The 18014-nt window shown below is 34.0% G+C and overlaps 4 protein-coding genes across 4 annotated transcripts; 1 reads left to right on the plus strand and 3 right to left on the minus strand.

The window, feature by feature from the left end:
• Positions 1-124: 124 nt before the first annotated feature.
• On the plus strand, positions 125-16078 carry LOC109164574. Its single transcript, XM_019313077.1, has 2 exons — positions 125-960; positions 15998-16078. Exon 1 carries the CDS (start codon positions 362-364, stop codon positions 908-910), a length of 549 nt encoding a protein of 182 aa, XP_019168622.1. The 5' UTR covers positions 125-361; the 3' UTR covers positions 911-960; positions 15998-16078.
• Positions 1062-5183, minus strand: LOC109164859. Its single transcript, XM_019313404.1, has 4 exons — positions 5158-5183; positions 4129-5054; positions 2812-4029; positions 1062-2722 (listed from the first exon to the last, which is right to left on the minus strand). The coding sequence occupies exons 1-4, from the start codon at positions 5181-5183 to the stop codon at positions 1062-1064; spliced, it is 3831 nt and encodes a 1276-aa protein (XP_019168949.1).
• LOC109164573 lies at positions 10445-12293 on the minus strand. Its single transcript, XM_019313076.1, has 6 exons — positions 12284-12293; positions 12121-12205; positions 11577-11709; positions 11199-11486; positions 10877-11110; positions 10445-10802 (listed from the first exon to the last, which is right to left on the minus strand). The coding sequence occupies exons 3-6, from the start codon at positions 11685-11687 to the stop codon at positions 10626-10628; spliced, it is 810 nt and encodes a 269-aa protein (XP_019168621.1). The 5' UTR covers positions 11688-11709; positions 12121-12205; positions 12284-12293; the 3' UTR covers positions 10445-10625.
• Positions 12446-15040, minus strand: LOC109164571. Its single transcript, XM_019313075.1, has 9 exons — positions 14847-15040; positions 14497-14767; positions 14323-14419; positions 14126-14250; positions 13962-14046; positions 13416-13548; positions 13037-13324; positions 12715-12948; positions 12446-12639 (listed from the first exon to the last, which is right to left on the minus strand). Exons 1-9 carry the CDS (start codon positions 14994-14996, stop codon positions 12463-12465), a joined length of 1560 nt encoding a protein of 519 aa, XP_019168620.1. The 5' UTR covers positions 14997-15040; the 3' UTR covers positions 12446-12462.
• Positions 16079-18014: the final 1936 nt, after the last annotated feature.

Here is an 18014-nt window from a genome sequence, read left to right on the forward strand (position 1 = left end):
GTGGGCGCGTTATGTTACACCCAGACATTGCATATTGTACGTTACCATAGAACTTTTCGTACAAACCCATCATTATTAACGTTAGCAAACATTGGTCAACGGTAATATTAAATTTCAATTTGAAAACCAATATAATTAATGTTCCGTTATTCACAAGCGATGCCAGCATGCACATAGTTTGGTCCTAATGAAAACGAATGCAAAGGAGGACGGCAACTACGACGACGTTCTTAGAGATTAGTACAAATCCCATCATGTCGTGGAAGGATAATATCCATTTCACTTTGGTCAAGAATGATTAAATTCATTAATCTCCACGAAATTACGACATAAGAATCTTTTGGTCGTCGCCTCGATCGGGATGGGAAATTGGAGCTGTTTCCGACCAAGGGCCGTTACGGTAACGGCCAAGCTCATCCACTGGGACGGCGAGCTCGAGGAGTTTTGTTTTCCGGTGAGAGTCTCGAATCTGCGGCTGCCGGAGAACGAGAATCCCGGTGAGGTTTTCATCTGCGACGCGGACGAGATGGGGTTGGGGGAGTTTGTGTCGGCGGTTGAGGACTTGGTGCCGGGTAAGCTCTACTTCGAGCTGCCGGTGAGTTGGGTGTCGCGGAGGCTCCGGGCGGAGGCCATGGCTGCCTTGGCCGTGAAGGCGAGCACGGCTCTGGCGGCGAGCGGCGGCGGCGGCGGGGAGAGCTTATTCCGGTGGTGTTGCTTCATCAGGGGTGCAGGTAGGAAGGTTGAGCCGTTGGTGATGCTTGACGACGATGATGAGATGAGGCGATTTGGTGGTGGATCGACGGCAGTATCCGCCGTCGTAGAAGGTGGCGGCCGGCGAGTTGTGGGTAATGCTGTTGCATGTAAGAAAGGCAAATTTACCCCTCAAATGAGCATGATCATTGAAGAATAAATTAAAATTCTCCATAGCACTGATATAATTAGTTGCATTATTTGCATGTTACTAGTAGTTGCACCCGTGCGATGCACGGCCATATATATAAATAATAGAATATATAGTATTATATAAAAAACAAATAGGGTAGAGACAAATTTCCAATTTATTAGACATTATTGAAAACTTCTTTATATACGACATTTGTAGTCGTATTTTTAGATTTTACATTTTCATCACAGATAAGTATTTTTAAACCCTTTGGACTACTAACTCTTGACACTGCTACATACATTTGACCATGATTGAAAACCGGCCTCTTCAAAAACAAACCGACGTTTGAGAGTGTTTGACCCTGACTTTTATTTATTGTCATGGCATATGACAACATTAGTGGGAATTGCTTTCTTTGGAATTTAAAAGGCAATCTGGGATCAGACGGTGTTAAGGACATCCTTGGAATTAAGACCTTTGAACCAGCACTTGCTCCGCACAGTATTTGAGCTTCTAAAACATGATCAGCCAACTTTGAAATTATCATTCTTGTACCATTGCACAACCCCAATGAGTGATCAATATTTCTCAAAAGCATAACTGGTGAGCCGACTTTTAGAGTCAATGAGTGATTTGGAACTCCAGAACAGCGTAATCCATTTAAAAATTCCGGTGTGTGCAGATCAGCAAGCATGTCAACATTAGAATCCGATTTGCAAATTGAATCACAACTGAGATACGTCCTTCCTTCAGCATTATTATATTCATTCATGTATTCATTGACTGTATCAACAATATCCAAAGTTGGGGCCAAAATTGCACGATCTTTTAGATATTTCAGATCTCGGTTACCACTGCGAAACATAGGAAATGTGCTATCAACAATTGTAGCAATAGGATCCTCAACACACGTCAGTAAAAATTCCTGAGGAATCTTGATCTCACATTCTCCATCCCTTGAATCACCAATTTTTCCATCACCTATATTGGCAATCCATTTAGCAAATTCTTCAATCTCTTGAGCTTCAGTATTTGATTGCAATGTCCTGAGTCTAAGATTCTTTGTTAGCCTAAATACTCTACAACTTCTCCAAAGATAGGATGAATTTATGCTGGCTCCCACAATATCTTGTCTCGATCCCTTTGGAATTACTGGTAGTATTTGTCTAAAATCTCCACCTAACACCACTGTTTTTCCACCAAAAGTCATATCCCAGCTGTTTGGATTTTTGACACGCATTATATCTCTCATAGTTCGGTCCAAAGCTTCAAAGCAAAATTTATGCATCATTGGTGCCTCATCCCAAATGATCAACCTACTTTGCATGATCAACTGTGCCAGCGGACTACTTTGGCTTATATTGCAAGTTGAATCTTCATTAACAGCTATTGGTATTGCAAACCTTGAATGTGCAGTTCTTCCCCCAGGTAATAGAAGTGAAGCTATGCCACTTGATGCAACGTTTAAAACTATCTCACCCTTTGATCTAATAGCATAAGACAATGCTCTCCACAAGAATGTTTTTCCCGTTCCACCGTATCCATAAACAAAAAAAAGTCCTCCAACATTATTCTGAGCATCTTGCAATACGTTGTCATATATCGCCCTTTGTTCTTCAGTCAGTTGTTCCACCATGCTATCATTCTCTTCCTTCATGACATTAACATCATATGCTAATTCCTCCTGTATCAACCGATTGGTGGTTCTAGCATGATTCTCTAAATCCGGTACCGGCATCGATTGAAAGTCTTTCAAACTCTTTCCCATAGTCGAAAGCATTAGTTCTATCTCAGCAAGTGCAAAATTCTTCTTCTCGTCTTCCGATAAGATAAAATCTGTGATAATATTTATAATAATAGATTATAATTGTGTTTAACAAAAATAATGTTGTAAAACATGAAAATAAAAAGAAAATTCAAATTACCTGGAATCCTCATGTCTTCTCTAATCTTGAATTGTGCATCATCAGACAAATAAGTCCACGCAGCTTCCCAGACAACTTCAGGTTTCGCCATTGAGTTTGACATCAAGAGAGTGACAAACAATCTTCTCAAATTCACACCTGTGGCCCATTGACTTGCTTCTTCGATAGCCTGAATATATTCTTTGTCGTCATCTACTAAGCCTCTCGCAGAACACGCATCCCTAAAAGAATCGTATTGCACACCATTTACTTGTTTTATATCTAAGTAACTTGTGGGTCCTTTGACTTTATTCAAAAGACATCTCAAATAAAAGATCTCCCCTGTACCAGGAGGCACATAGAATACTCTACCTATTGCAAATCCTCTTTTCCTTGGCTGCCATTTTCTAATATCTTTCTTCCAGACAAATTTCGTTGGCATTTCAGCATATGTCAATTTCCTCGCTTCCGGGTAGATTTTATTGGCCTCAAACCATTCTAGGAACATGCTTTGTAAGATTGTTGGCCGGCTAAGTATGTTATCAACTGGATCATCATCGGCAAATACTACACTTTGTTGATTCGGCAGGTGAAAGCTTAATCGTTCAACTGATGGTGTCCTTAACTGTATATCAAATCCAAACAACCGCCAACATGCTTCACAAGGAGATATGTACCTACAATCATAGTACATACTGATTTCATTAATAACTTTCGGCCCATCATCATCAGTGTTTGTTCTGTAGAATTCTGCTGTGACCCTGTCGTGACCCTTGTTCACGTACTTAAATAGATACTTTATTGACCGGGACTGGTTACACCATTCCACATTAATATGAGCCCGGTACTTTAACAACAAATGCCTATTGTGTGGAACCACGTACCTATTATCCAAGTTAATCCCATTGCGCATCACCGAGCGACCATTGTCTCTTCTCCGATAGATAGGATAACCATCCTCGTCAAAAGTTGAGAAATTAACAAACTTTTTGGGAAAGTGTTTAGTACATTTACCATTCGCCATACATGGAGAATTCAACCGTGCTCTACCGCAAGGACCATGCATCATAAACTCCTCTACTACTTTGAAGTATTCGGTATCATCTTCTTTATCAGGTAACTCAGCTGAAATGATGTTGTCCAAATTTATCCCGCTTTGGTTCCCATTGGTCTTTTCCAGAAATAACAGTATATGAGCATGCGGTAGACCTCTCTTTTGAAACTCGATTGTATAGATCACTGTTAAGCGTGCAAAATTTTTAAAATTGTAAAAGATAGCAAAATATATTAATTAAACTCACAACAATTGCTGTTAATAATTAAGTTTTATCTAAGTACCTCCAATTACTGGTCCAAAAAGCTTGTTCTTCCTGCAGTCTGCAATGAGAGCGTCCAATTTCATTTTGAATACTCTACATACTATGTCAGGACGATCTTCTGGTTTTAATTTTCGATCGTTCAAGAATCGTTGCACCTCAGGCCACTTGGGGTTGCAGGTGAACGTGATAAACAAATCTGGATATCCAACCCATCTACATATCGCCATTGCGTCCTGGTAATTTTGTATCATGTATCTAGCACCACCTGTAAAACTTGAAGGCAATATTATTCTCTTTCCTTGAGTAGTTGGGTCGACTTCACCGCGTGTTAAAGCATCATTCAAGCAGTTATATGATTCGCATCTCAAACTTTTTTGGTGTGTCCTTATGTAAATTAACCTTCCAGACTCCACCATTGTATAGGCGTCCACCACAAATTGTTGTAATAACCTTTTTGCATGCAATAAAGTTGATACCTCTGCGATTCGCGATTGGATACGGTATGAAAAATATTCTCGAGGACTTATCCGTTGGCGTCCACCGGCTATGTTTCCTTTTAATGTTGAGAAGGGGATGTCTTCCCTGTAACCGTCCTCACCGTATGGAAACAATAGAGGGTATTGCATGGGCAAGTAAGCTGGATTTAATTCAGTAATTCTTTGCAAGAGGCCGCTCTTTGTTTCCACCAAAATGTCACGTTCTCCAATATTTGTATCAATATCACCAACAATTAAGGCAGCAACTTCTGACACTTGCGGCAAGTTGTATGTTCTGGCATCCTTTGATCGCTTACCAAGCAATTTAATCTTAACCTCAGCCAGTGGATTCTTTTGTATTTCTGCTCTTGCCATGCGAAATGATTTTACCAAGACATTGTTCTGGTCCAAGTCTTGTTGAATATCATTAACAATTTCGCTATGGATATCCTGTTGCTCACCATCTTTCCTATAAATATACGAAAAAAACTTATCAAATTGCATAAACAAATCTTGATAACTGTTTAATAAAACAAATTTCATATACATATAATGACTAAACACGTTCTTACCTTACAGAATTGATACGATTGCACATTTCATTATTAGTATCATATATATATAACTGTGCGAATTGTGGTTTTCTCCCGTCTACCGGCAATAGACTACCAATGTAGTGAAAATTTTGTCCACTTATCCTGAAAGTTGGTGGACCTCCTGAGTTGTTGAAGGTTCTATCTATTTTCCCACCCATTGACGTGAAGCAAAACATACTATTGTACGACCTTATGTTTTGCAAGAATTGCTTGCTTTTTTCTCCTTCTCCAAAAAAAAGTTCATATATCGCTTTTGGTGGCATGATTGGTGGTGGCAATTGAACCTTACCATTGTTGCAACACAAGGAATATCTTGGGCTGCCGCGATTATCGGTCTTGTGTGTCCTCTCTTCGTACCAAAAAAGCGCTCCGCAGTATTGACATGTGTTACTTGCATCACCAAGGTCGTTGTATTCCACTAATTTGACAATTAAATACTAATTAGTCTCCTACCAAAAAAGTAAGTTAAGGATTTTATATTTTACATACCAGTAATGTAATTAGTAGTTTCTAAAACGTGCATCATATTTCTTTCTTCGGCACCCACTTGGTTCAAATTCGAATCCACGAGTATAGAGGTCACGCGTAATGTCCCCAGGTCTGTGATTGTTGTTTGATTGCATTGGGTGGTAACTAAAAGTCATAAAAAAAAAAAATAATCATTCTCGAATCCACATTTCGTCTCCAAATTGTAATTAAACTAACATTGAAAAGAAAAATCACTTACCATTTGTACTATCAAGTATCGGTTGTTGCGTAAATCCCTCATCAACTAATTTATATTGATGCATTAATTAAATGTAATAAAAGGTGATAATAATGATTAGTAGACATTAAACTTACCACCATTGACCATTGTACTTGATATGCGCTTATTATTGGAAACTTCTTCAAAATCTTGAAACAAATCACGATTGACAACATTATACTGGATAACGTCTTTACCCCTATCCATGCATCTACTTCTTTTGCATTGTTCGGTACCTAATAATTTCATATTATTCAAATTACTTAAAAAAAAAAAAACAGAACTTAACTAAGAACGTAAACAATGCTATTTACTTTAAAAAATATTTACCATTCGATATATCCTGTAAAGGTTGTCGTTGGCTCTCAGACATACTACCGGTACCTTCATCGGACATAAATAACTTTTTTATTTCTACATGCGATTAACTATGAAATCGAAATAACAAATATTTTGTAATTTGAAAATTTCAAATAACTAACCGGTAAATATAGCGCTTGTTCCATTGGATAAATATGTAGTTCGTTCTCCTAACACAAACTTTCTGGATTTGTTCTGGGTTAACATATATTCCTTGCTACGTGTACTAATATTTATATTCAACGTTTCTTTATTGACTGCAACAAAAATATACGACTGTTAAATTTTATAAACGTTTAATTTAGTAAACGACATTTTAATAAAGTTTTATTTCAAAATCATAAACAGTTTACCTGTTGTAAGCGAACTTCTCGGTGTTTCATTTGAATGAGAGTATGGTTGTGGTGTGTATTCCGTCAATGAATTAGAACCATTTTCTTGACACCCGGGATTGTGTTTGCTTAGAATTCGATAATTGTGTCCATTTTCTGCCAACACAAGAAACAAAATAAAATAATAGAAAGCAATTATACATTGGTTCCAGTCCTAATTACATGCAATGTGGTCCACAAAATGTCGTGGACCATAATAAAATCTAATTTTTAAATTCCAAAATAATCAACTTTATAATATCTAAATAATGAACATAATTGAACATGACACCTTACATTATACCAACGATTTTTAAAAGAATATAAATACGAACAATTTTGAATAGACACGTGTAAATAAATTTTATCTAATATACCTTCATTATCCAAATTTTGTAGGTTTAGCAACAAAATAATCTATCATTAAAATATTATTAAAATGTAAATAATTTAACAGGGGGCACATTTTTATAATAAACTTTATAATGATAGTTGATAGATTGTAGACTTATTATATATGAGACCTAATTTAATAACTATGATGAGTTTTTTCAGGCCCAATATTAAACTGTTTATTTTCCATTGATCGTCACAATATTTTACAAAAATATTATTAAACATTGTATTATTGAATACCACACTGAATTAGAAAATTTTGAATTTAAATAATTCAAATCTAATTACAATATAAACATAATTATGCAAATTACATATATATAAAATATTAATGTAACAATGTATGTATAAATATTCATTGTTGAAGTTTATTAAATGTTCTTTGGTTAGTATTTTTTATTCACATTTTTATATGAAAAAAAGGAGTAGTTAATTAGGAATATATGTACCACTAATTATTATAAACAGTAAGGCATCATAAATCATAATATAATCTTATTCCAAAAAAAAAAAAAACTTAATATAATATGAGCGTAAATTACAAACTATTAAAATTAATATTACAAATTATTAAAATTTGTAATATTGCAATATTTTTAAATTTGGCATTTGGAATATTTGAATTTCATATTGAAATTCTATTTCACAATTAAAGTACAATATAAGATACTAATCAAAACTAATAGCTTAGTTTCCAGAATCATCTTCACTCTTCACTCACTGTACCTCTGCATCTCGCCTCTCTTAACCTCACAAACTAAGAATTCTCTAGACACTCCTCACTATACTTAAACCAAGTTTAGTGATTTACACTACGAATTTTCCTTTGGAGATCTACCTCTACTGCTTTATTTTAAAAAAAAAATGAGGGTTCTTTCCTAGCTAATCTCTGAGAAGCAATCCAGAAATTCCAACTGTCTGAGTTGTTTTGTCAGGTATATTAGATTGAAGAAGATGAATATGCCCTACCAGATCTGGAAAATCCAAGACGCAGGTTTGTTTGATATATGGGTCTGATCTGAAGGTCCTAAAATTGATAATTTTTTTCTCAAATTAAAAAATTAAAAGATTTAAGGGGATAATGGCATGCATTCGAATCTGGATAGTCCACTGTAAACTCCTTCATCTCATCTTGAATCTATAGATTTTTTTAATAGATTTAGTTTAGTTCACTTCAGATAAGTAACCGAACACTCAATTCGTGTTTTGGGTGATGTATTCTTTATCGCAATTTGTATTTTATTTTTCAGATTCATTTTTATTTTTCCGATTTTAGCAGTTGATTTTCTTAACTAATCGGTTAGCTTTTTAATTTCAGGGATGAAGTTTTTCAAACTGTACCCAGAATACAACGCAAATACACTTCGCCTGGACACTTAAAGGTATACTAAACCCACAATTTTTGAATCAATTGTCTAATTAGGCAAACGAAATTGTGTATTGTTCATCGTAAAAGTAGTTAGCGTACAACATATGTTTGATATCTATTTGCATAATAACTATTAGTGTTTTTCCCTTTAAGCTAATAGGGTTTACACTGATTTCTTACATGTTCAGTTTCGTTTTTCTGTTGTTATGAGCGTATGTATATCACAAAAACTTGTAGCTAAGCATGCATCAGTGCAGGTAAAGAACTAAAAATGTGTTTATTGAAGTACAAAACTGAGGTGAACTTAAAAGTACAGTATGGAATATGTTTTCAATACCTTGATTGTCGATTAACTGCTTCCTTTTGCTGCCTATGACTGTAGAAGTAAGTATTTTCCTCATCTGTGATATGTGGTTTTAGGGCTAACTCATTTAGAGTGTGTTGGGATTGTATTTTGAGTATGTCTTATGCCAAATTTGAAGTATTTATAACCAGGTCATGATTATGACTCTTCATTTTTTTGTGGAAAACAGCAATGAAATCTACTTTTTGTCTAATTGAATACACATGTTCCCTGTTAATTTATTTTCTTACTTATTTTTAAAGATGTGACTAACACACATTTTCAGAATTTGACAAATGAAGAATTTATTTTTCTGATGTCATTAGTGTACACAGAGAATTTATTTTCTGATGCCATTAATGGCAAATGATGATATGATAAATCTGTTGCCAGATAATCATTTTTTGGGACAGTCTGAATAGCTGTAAGTTCATTTTGATGTGGATTGAAATGGTGTGACTTAAAAAAATTAAAACAGTCACAGTTTAAAAGAGTTATTTTTAGTGAATCCAAACTGTTTGAAATCTGAACTGGTATGTTTATTTGAGTGTTTTTAGTAAGATTAGTAACTGCTGGAAAATGATGATATGACCATTTTACTGAATGGAAAATGATGATATGACCATTCTTATGCCAGTTTCTCAATAAATTGTTACATTCTTAATACTTTCAGTTGATTAAGATGGAGATTCAAATGCTGTATCTTAATTTGAATCACAATTTTACAGTCTAAATGAGTTATTTTTAGTGAATCGGAAGTTGTCTTACATTTGAAGTTGTATTTTTTTTTTGTCTGTTATAAGTTTTAGTAAATGATGGCAAATGATTTTACTGAATTGCAAGATCATATATAAATGAAGTTTTCTTTCTGATGCCATTAGTGTCCACAATATTTTGCTAAATGGCAAATGATGATCTGACCATTCTGTTGGCAGTTTGTGATTTATTTATGACATTATTAATACTTTTAAGTTCACACCTTACAACTGAGTCTAATAATTGTAATGAGAAATTCGAATGTGTTGCTTCAAGCTTCAAAAAGTGATTTTGCTTGTAATTTTAAAACAGTTTGATTCTGCGTATTTTTTTTTAGTCCTATAGTGTGTTTATTAGTTATGAAGACTTCAAAGAATTTTATTTTTTCAGTTTAAATATTTTTTCTACTTGTAATATAGTTCTAATTGACTAATGATTTGCTTGACTGTGGAGATTAAAGATATTTTGCGAAAGTACAACTTTTTTTTTTGCTGATTTATTAAGTACTATATGGGTAATAGTTAAATGTGTTATTAAAAGATGTGAAATGAATGATATTTTGTGGGTTTGGTGTTTTCAAATGCATGTTTCCTTGGCCAATTTTTTTTTCTGCAATATCTCAGAATGTGTTATTCATATACACTATAAATATTTTACAGTATTGAGACACACTTAGCATAATATAGTCTAATCTAGAATGCAAATCATAGAAGATGGAATTCCTTGAACATTTTTTGTAATCCTGGTATTGATCTTGCTTGTATCAGTGAATTTGGAATTCCTTGAAGATTCTTTCTTGCTTGTATTTGTGAGTCAATATGTTTGCTTCAGGCTGATTCCATTTTTAATCTGCAAAAAGTTAGAGAGCAATAAAATAGTACAAATATAGTAAATACTATAACAGTGAATACTTAGCAATAAAATATAATAGTGAATACTTAGACAAATTCAAAATAGATAAAGAGTAACAGTCAATTCAAATAGTTTAGCACTATTATAGTGCTATTACTGATAGATGGTTCCCCAAAAAAACATCCAAAAATTAAAACAACCACACAATGGTGGACAATTGTCTGCTGAAATATATCAAATATTAGGAACTTAGGAACCATTTCCCTGAGCAGTCACAGCCTTGGCCTTCTTAAGCTTGTTGGAAGAAGAAAACTGGTCCAACAGGGATCTCTTCACACCAGAAGCTTCTTCAGTTTCACTCTCAACCATTTGGGGCTGCTGGACACTGTTAGGGCTGTTAACTTCATTTTCCCCATTTGAAGCTTCCTATAAATATAAAAAAATGATTAAAATTTAAAATCTCACATAAAGACTAAAAATAGTGAAGTAAATAAAATTACCTGATCAGGTTCATCTTCTTCCTCTTCATCCTCATCAATCATTATCGAGATTAAATCTTTTTCTTGGTTGTCCTTAATTTTGGAACAGTAGGTAGATATTAATATCTCATCCCTTAAAATCCTAGTCACAGCATATGCTGGATTGGCTCCTTTCATTTGGCTCATTTTCAGTGATATCTTAAATATCATTGGCATTCCAATTAATGAATCCAATTCCGTTGGAATGTCAGAAACCTACAACAAAGATAAAATAAGTATTACACAAATTAACAGTATAATAAATTTTTTATGGCTCTATAACATAGCTATAGAGGTTACTGACCTGGTTATACTTCTTGTACAGAAGGTTGGCAGGTATACCAACTAAGTCTGAACATTCCTTATCCCATAAAAGGAAGGGAGCATCTGATAAACCTATATCCATCACCCTAACAATCAGCTTATACCTAGCAATGCCTTCTTTGAATTTTTTATCACATGTGGAACAAACCAAATCCTCTCCTGCTTTCCGGAGCTTTCTGTTGCATGATGGTGACATGCAAGAGATGTACATCCACCCAAAAGAACTTTCAATTCCTACAATCTCTGCTGGAACATAAAACTCTCCATCCTGCAGTTCCAGATTAAGCCAATTTGTAAATAAATAAAAGAATCTGGCTAATGTATTCAACCGGAAAAAATCAGTGTTTAGGAATCTCACCTCTTTAATTTTCAATAGACCACCTACTGAAGTCACAGAAACAGCACCACTGGTGAATTCTGAAATACCTATGGACTGGGAAAGAACTGTGGCAGTACTCAAACTTTTCATAGGACTATGAACATCACTAATCCTACAGTAAAAAAGATTATGTAAGGATTGAGCTCAATTCATGAAATTCAAATTAAAGTGGTTTTTAAAACATATTCTGGATAAAACACACAAATTCTGGATAAAACATATTGTATTATATTTCTTTCCATACTGACATAGTTTTTAAATCATTGTGATTAAAAACTAAATTAAGTAAACAATCCTAATTTACAAAACAGAGAGGTAAATGACACATTCAGATTTATATATTTGTAACCTTGATAAATAAAATATAGTACTAAAATTGAACTAAGACAATCACAATTATTAAACCACATTACATGATTAATAGTAAAGGATATCAATCCTATAGCATACTTTTATATTAAAACAGTTTGAATACTATAGATAATCAATACAACCTATAAAAGCAGAAATTATATAAACATACTTTGACCTGAAATCATCAACTTCCTGATAAGAGGCATTCAAATACAGTTTCGTAGCATCATATGAGCTTGTGATCCTGACTTCACCTAATAGGAGAACAAAAAGGTTATTTAAAATGGGAAAAATATAAATAGAGTTTAAAACACAATAGGAGAATAACTTACCATTGATAACTTTAGCCTACATAGCTGAATAACCACAATTAGTGGTTCTTTAAGATCTGCATTATAGTATGGAATCATGGCAGCTACATGATTGTCCCAAACAGTACATTTTAATGTATTTCCCCTATATTCAAATGTGTTAAGAAATTAGAAATAGAAATATATCAAATATTAGGAACTTAGGAACCATTTCCCTGAGCAGTCACAGCCTTGGCCTTCTTAAGCTTGTTGGAAGAAGAAAACTGGTCCAACAGGGATCTCTTCACACCAGAAGCTTCTTCAGTTTCACTCTCAACCATTTGGGGCTGCTGGACACTGTTAGGGCTGTTAACTTCATTTTCCCCATTTGAAGCTTCCTATAAATATAAAAAAATGATTAAAATTTAAAATCTCACATAAAGACTAAAAAATAGTGAAGTAAATAAAATTACCTGATCAGGTTCATCTTCTTCCTCTTCATCCTCATCAATCATTATCGAGATTAAATCTTTTTCTTGGTTGTCCTTAATTTTGGAACAGTAGGTAGATATTAATATCTCATCCCTTAAAATCCTAGTCACAGCATATGCTGGATTGGCTCCTTTCATTTGGCTCATTTTCAGTGATATCTTAAATATCATTGGCATTCCAATTAATGAATCCAATTCCGTTGGAATGTCAGAAACCTACAACAAAGATAAAATAAGTATTACACAAATTAACAGTATAATAAATTTTTTATGGCTCTATAACATAGCTATAGAGGTTACTGACCTGGTTATACTTCTTGTACAGAAGGTTGGCAGGTATACCAACTAAGTCTGAACATTCCTTATCCCATAAAAGGAAGGGAGCATCTGATAAACCTATATCCATCACCCTAACAATCAGCTTATACCTAGCAATGCCTTCTTTGAATTTTTTATCACATGTGGAACAAACCAAATCCTCTCCTGCTTTCCGGAGCTTTCTGTTGCATGATGGTGACATGCAAGAGATGTACATCCACCCAAAAGAACTTTCAATTCCTACAATCTCTGCTGGAACATAAAACTCTCCATCCTGCAGTTCCAGATTAAGCCAATTTGTAAATAAATAAAAGAATCTGGCTAATGTATTCAACCGGAAAAAAATCAGTGTTTAGGAATCTCACCTCTTTAATTTTCAATAGACCACCTACTGAAGTCACAGAAACAGCACCACTGGTGAATTCTGAAATACCTATGGACTGGGAAAGAACTGTGGCAGTACTCAAACTTTTCATAGGACTATGAACATCACTAATCCTACAGTAAAAAAGATTATGTAAGGATTGAGCTCAATTCATGAAATTCAAATTAAAGTGGTTTTTAAAACATATTCTGGATAAAACACACAAATTCTGGATAAAACATATTGTATTATATTTCTTTCCATACTGACATAGTTTTTAAATCATTGTGATTAAAAACTAAATTAAGTAAACAATCCTAATTTACAAAAACAGAGAGGTAAATGACACATTCAGATTTATATATTTGTAACCTTGATAAATAAAATATAGTACTAAAATTGAACTAAGACAATCACAATTATTAAAACCACATTACATGATTAATAGTAAAGGATATCAATCCTATAGCATACTTTTATATTAAAACAGTTTGAATACTATAGATAATCAATACAACCTATAAAAGCAGAAATTATATAAACATACTTTGACCTGAAATCATCAACTTCCTGATAAGAGGCATTCAAATACAGTTTCGTAGCATCATATGAGCTTGTGATCCTGACTTCACCTAATAGGAGAACAAAAAGGTTATTTAAAATGGGAAAAAATATAAATAGAGTTTAAAACACAATAGGAGAATAACTTACCATTGATAACTTTAGCCCTACATAGCTGAATAACCACAATTAGTGGTTCTTTAAGATCTGCATTATAGTATGGAATCATGGCAGCTACATGATTGTCCCAAACAGTACATTTTAATGTATTTCCCCTATATTCAAATGTGTTAAGAAATTAGAAATACATTTGAATGAAAAAAATATTGTATGTAAAGCCAACTTACTCATTGTCAGCAATTTTAAAATCAATTAGCTTTGCTGGTTTTCCACCTATGATCTTGTCCACAGGAGCATGAATTTCTATAAGTCGGCCTATTACATCTGTAAAAATAGAAATGACATTGAGATGTTACAGTATAATATAATGAAAAATATTATACAATGAACACATGTCTTACCAAACATCAGCTTCTCATTCACTAAAGTAGGATCTTTGAGACATTGATAGGGTTTTAGCTGAAACATGTTTGTAGGAAAACCTTTGCATTTTATTGCCTTCACCTGAGTCTTGTTGTTCAGTCTTATCATATACTTGTGATCACAGGTTTTATACATATAGTACTGGGTGAAGACCAGGAAATTTTTTAGAGAATAAATCTTCCCTTCCTTGAACAAATTGTTGTACTTCTCTACCTCCTTGTTTTGCATATTCACATGGATGAAAGTTCCCTACATATAATGTGAATAGAAATTACATAAATTTATGCTAAACATAACAGTGAACATAAATCATATGAAATTAGTTTACCTCTTCGTCGCATACCAAGCATTCTCGACTCTTGATTTGTTTAGAGCATCTACTTTCTAGTATTTCATACACTCTTACACACCTAACACGGATTGCCCTCTCAGTATGGATAGGGGCAATATCTTTAACTTTGATGTACATACTTGGCATGGTTAAATTCTTTAGAGATTTTCGACTGGAAGGTTTAATACTGTGCTTAGAACTGCAGGGCTGGAGATTTTGGGAGTGCAGATGAGATATCTCATAGATTTATATAGACTGTAATAGTCCATTTAGAAATTTGAATAATATCTTGGAAAAAGAAGGCTGCTGGAGACGTTTCACTTCCCAATTAAACAATCAAGAACTGTTCTATCGAAAAACTGAATATATTATACACAGCTGTAAAATATGCATGTTTCTACATTGATGTCTGTAGGTATATTTATGTAAATTATTTATCAAGGTTGCAGTAGGCGCTAGGCGCTAGTCGGGCGGCCGGGCAGCGCCTAGCGCCTAGGCGGCGCCTAGGCGGATTCTAGGCGGGGCTAGGCGGGCACCAAAAAAATTAAAAAAAATAGTGACAGACTTGTAGTTCGACAATTATAATGAGGTTGTTTTCAACGTTCACTCAAATAACACATCTAAATAAATGAAATAATGATAATTTATAAGTCATAATGTCATAATAATATTAAAATCAATAATTAATGAAAGACGACATCGGTCAAAATCGGTCAAAATCAGACAAAATCGGTCAAAATCAGACAAAATCGGTCAAAATCGGACGAAATCGGTCGACTCGGCCGAGTTTGACCGCCTAGGCCGCCTAGCGGCCGCCTAGGCGGCCGACCGAGTTTTGGCCGCCTATAGGCCAAAACTCCAAGGTAAGTGGCCGCCTAGCGCCTAGGCGGGCGCCTAGGCGGCTAGGCGGCCGAGTTTTACATCACTGTTATTTATTCATGGCACAGATTCTAATTAGAACTCTTCAATGAGTAAAAGTCTATTCAATTTTTCATGAGAGCATAGTAGCCGGATAAGATCATCGGAAACCCAAAGGTCATTTACAAACAATCAATTCGTCACTTTTAATCACTATCGCAAAACGACGCAGTATGCTTTGAGCGGGAAAATGAATAGGGTAGAAACTTACTGCTTTATTATAATGATAGATTAGTCCACCGCAGCATATTTCTTGGGCTAATTTTATGTTTATTTGGAGTATTTTGTTGTAAAATTTGTTTATTGTATGATTTTTTTTTTTTTTGAAAAGGAAAAGCAATCACCATTAGATCGATAATCAAATGTTTAATATAAATAGGAATAACAGAAAATCAAATAGAAGGACCTGTCTGAGAATTAGTAGCTCTAATTAAAGTATGAACGAGCTTGTTTGCTTATTGTATAAATTAAACTAGATATGATCGTGGTTATAATTAATTTATGGGCATATATGTGTGTGTATGTTTGTTCAGTCCAATGGATCCATGCAATGGGAGATTAAATTTATCATATTATTTACTTGTGGAGCCCTATAAAAGTCTAATTTGGCAAGTAATTAATTAAGAGATAAACTCATACAAGTATATAACAAAATAGCCTTGCATTCGACGTCTATTGTTGTACTAATTAAAAGAACACTCAACACATTCATTATTCAAGAAAGTGGAGTATGTAGTAAGCCTATATGGACAGTTGCACTCAATTGATTTTTGGGTGATAAATTGTGAACACAATACATAATCAAGTTCTGACAATTACAATGTGGGCCTACATCAAACACTGGTCTTTCCATCTAATGAGCTATATTGTCTGATCCAGAATTAACTTAAAGTCAAATCATTTGTCCCGTGATATGAACACAAACTCTCAATTGACTGATTAGCTTAGGTGGGGCATGTTTATCTATTATATCAAAAGATCACGTATAAGTTCAATTCTTACTAATATCTTTTAAGTCTAGTCCATCCCAACCAAAATTTCAGCACCCAATTATATATATATATATATATATATATATATATATATATATATATATATATATATATATATATACACACACACACACTACTACTCTATTATATTGTTTCTTATCTCATGAATGAATTGAATGGACTCATGAACTCATCAATAATGTAATTAGTCTCTCAACCCATCATTATCGATCACGTTACGTGCATGGCTAGCGCAGGGTCAAGTCTGCATGGCTAAAACTGCGGACAAGGGAACGGCATCTACATCAACGAAAGACGACAAAATTAAAAGCTTTCGATTTCGATCCGAAACCGAGGAAGGTGCGGGCGGTCGGAGAATCCATGGAAGCTAGCAAGGGACGAGGTTGGGTAATCCAAGAACAGGAAGATGCAGAAACGTGCAAATGCATGTATGGGAAAAGGAAGAAGCGACGTGAGTGTAGTGGCGCTACTGGACATACAAGGAAGCTACCAAACACCAAATGGGATCCATCTCTATATATATCATATCATCATCATATATGTATTCTCCATATAAAAACAACCTCAATTATTATTGTCTATCTTTTTGCATTCCGACCACTTTTCAGGTTAGCTTCCTGGAAAATGTTTGTGTGCTCACGTGAACTATTTAATTTTATTATATGTGACATTGTGACTATTATCTTTTTGATCCATAATCTATATGATCATCCCACATGGAAAAATACATAGCCATATATTTTTGTTCCTTCAAAAATGAAAACCGTCACAATCTTATAAAATTATTAAAAGTATGATTAACTGTCTATGAAAATATGTTAGACCTTATATTTTTGTTGGTAAAAAGTATAAAAACTGTCACAATCTTAGAAAACTACAGGTATGATATATAGTTTTTAATAATCCAGTGGCCAGAAAACTAAAATGACTAATGGCTAAAAGATGAACTATCCCAAAGATGATTTTTTTTTTTTTTTCACTTAGTTTTTAGAAAATTTACAAGACTGCTCAATACTAGTTGGATGCACTACAAGAAAAATGCACGATTAAAAATTATTATTTTGAGGTAAAATTTATGTTGGTGTAAGTCTCGAGCAAAGACAATCGTTTTTAAGGGAGGTTTTAGGTTTATATCTCTAATATAGTTTACTAACTATATTATATAAAAACGAGATTTATATACTACACATTATCCAAAAGTGATCAGGAGTTTCTCTCGTTACTATTTTTTTTT

This window comes from Ipomoea nil, unplaced genomic scaffold (assembly GCF_001879475.1).
Source record: "Ipomoea nil cultivar Tokyo-kokei standard unplaced genomic scaffold, Asagao_1.1 scaffold3069, whole genome shotgun sequence".
Lineage (NCBI taxonomy): Eukaryota > Viridiplantae > Streptophyta > Magnoliopsida > Solanales > Convolvulaceae > Ipomoea > Ipomoea nil.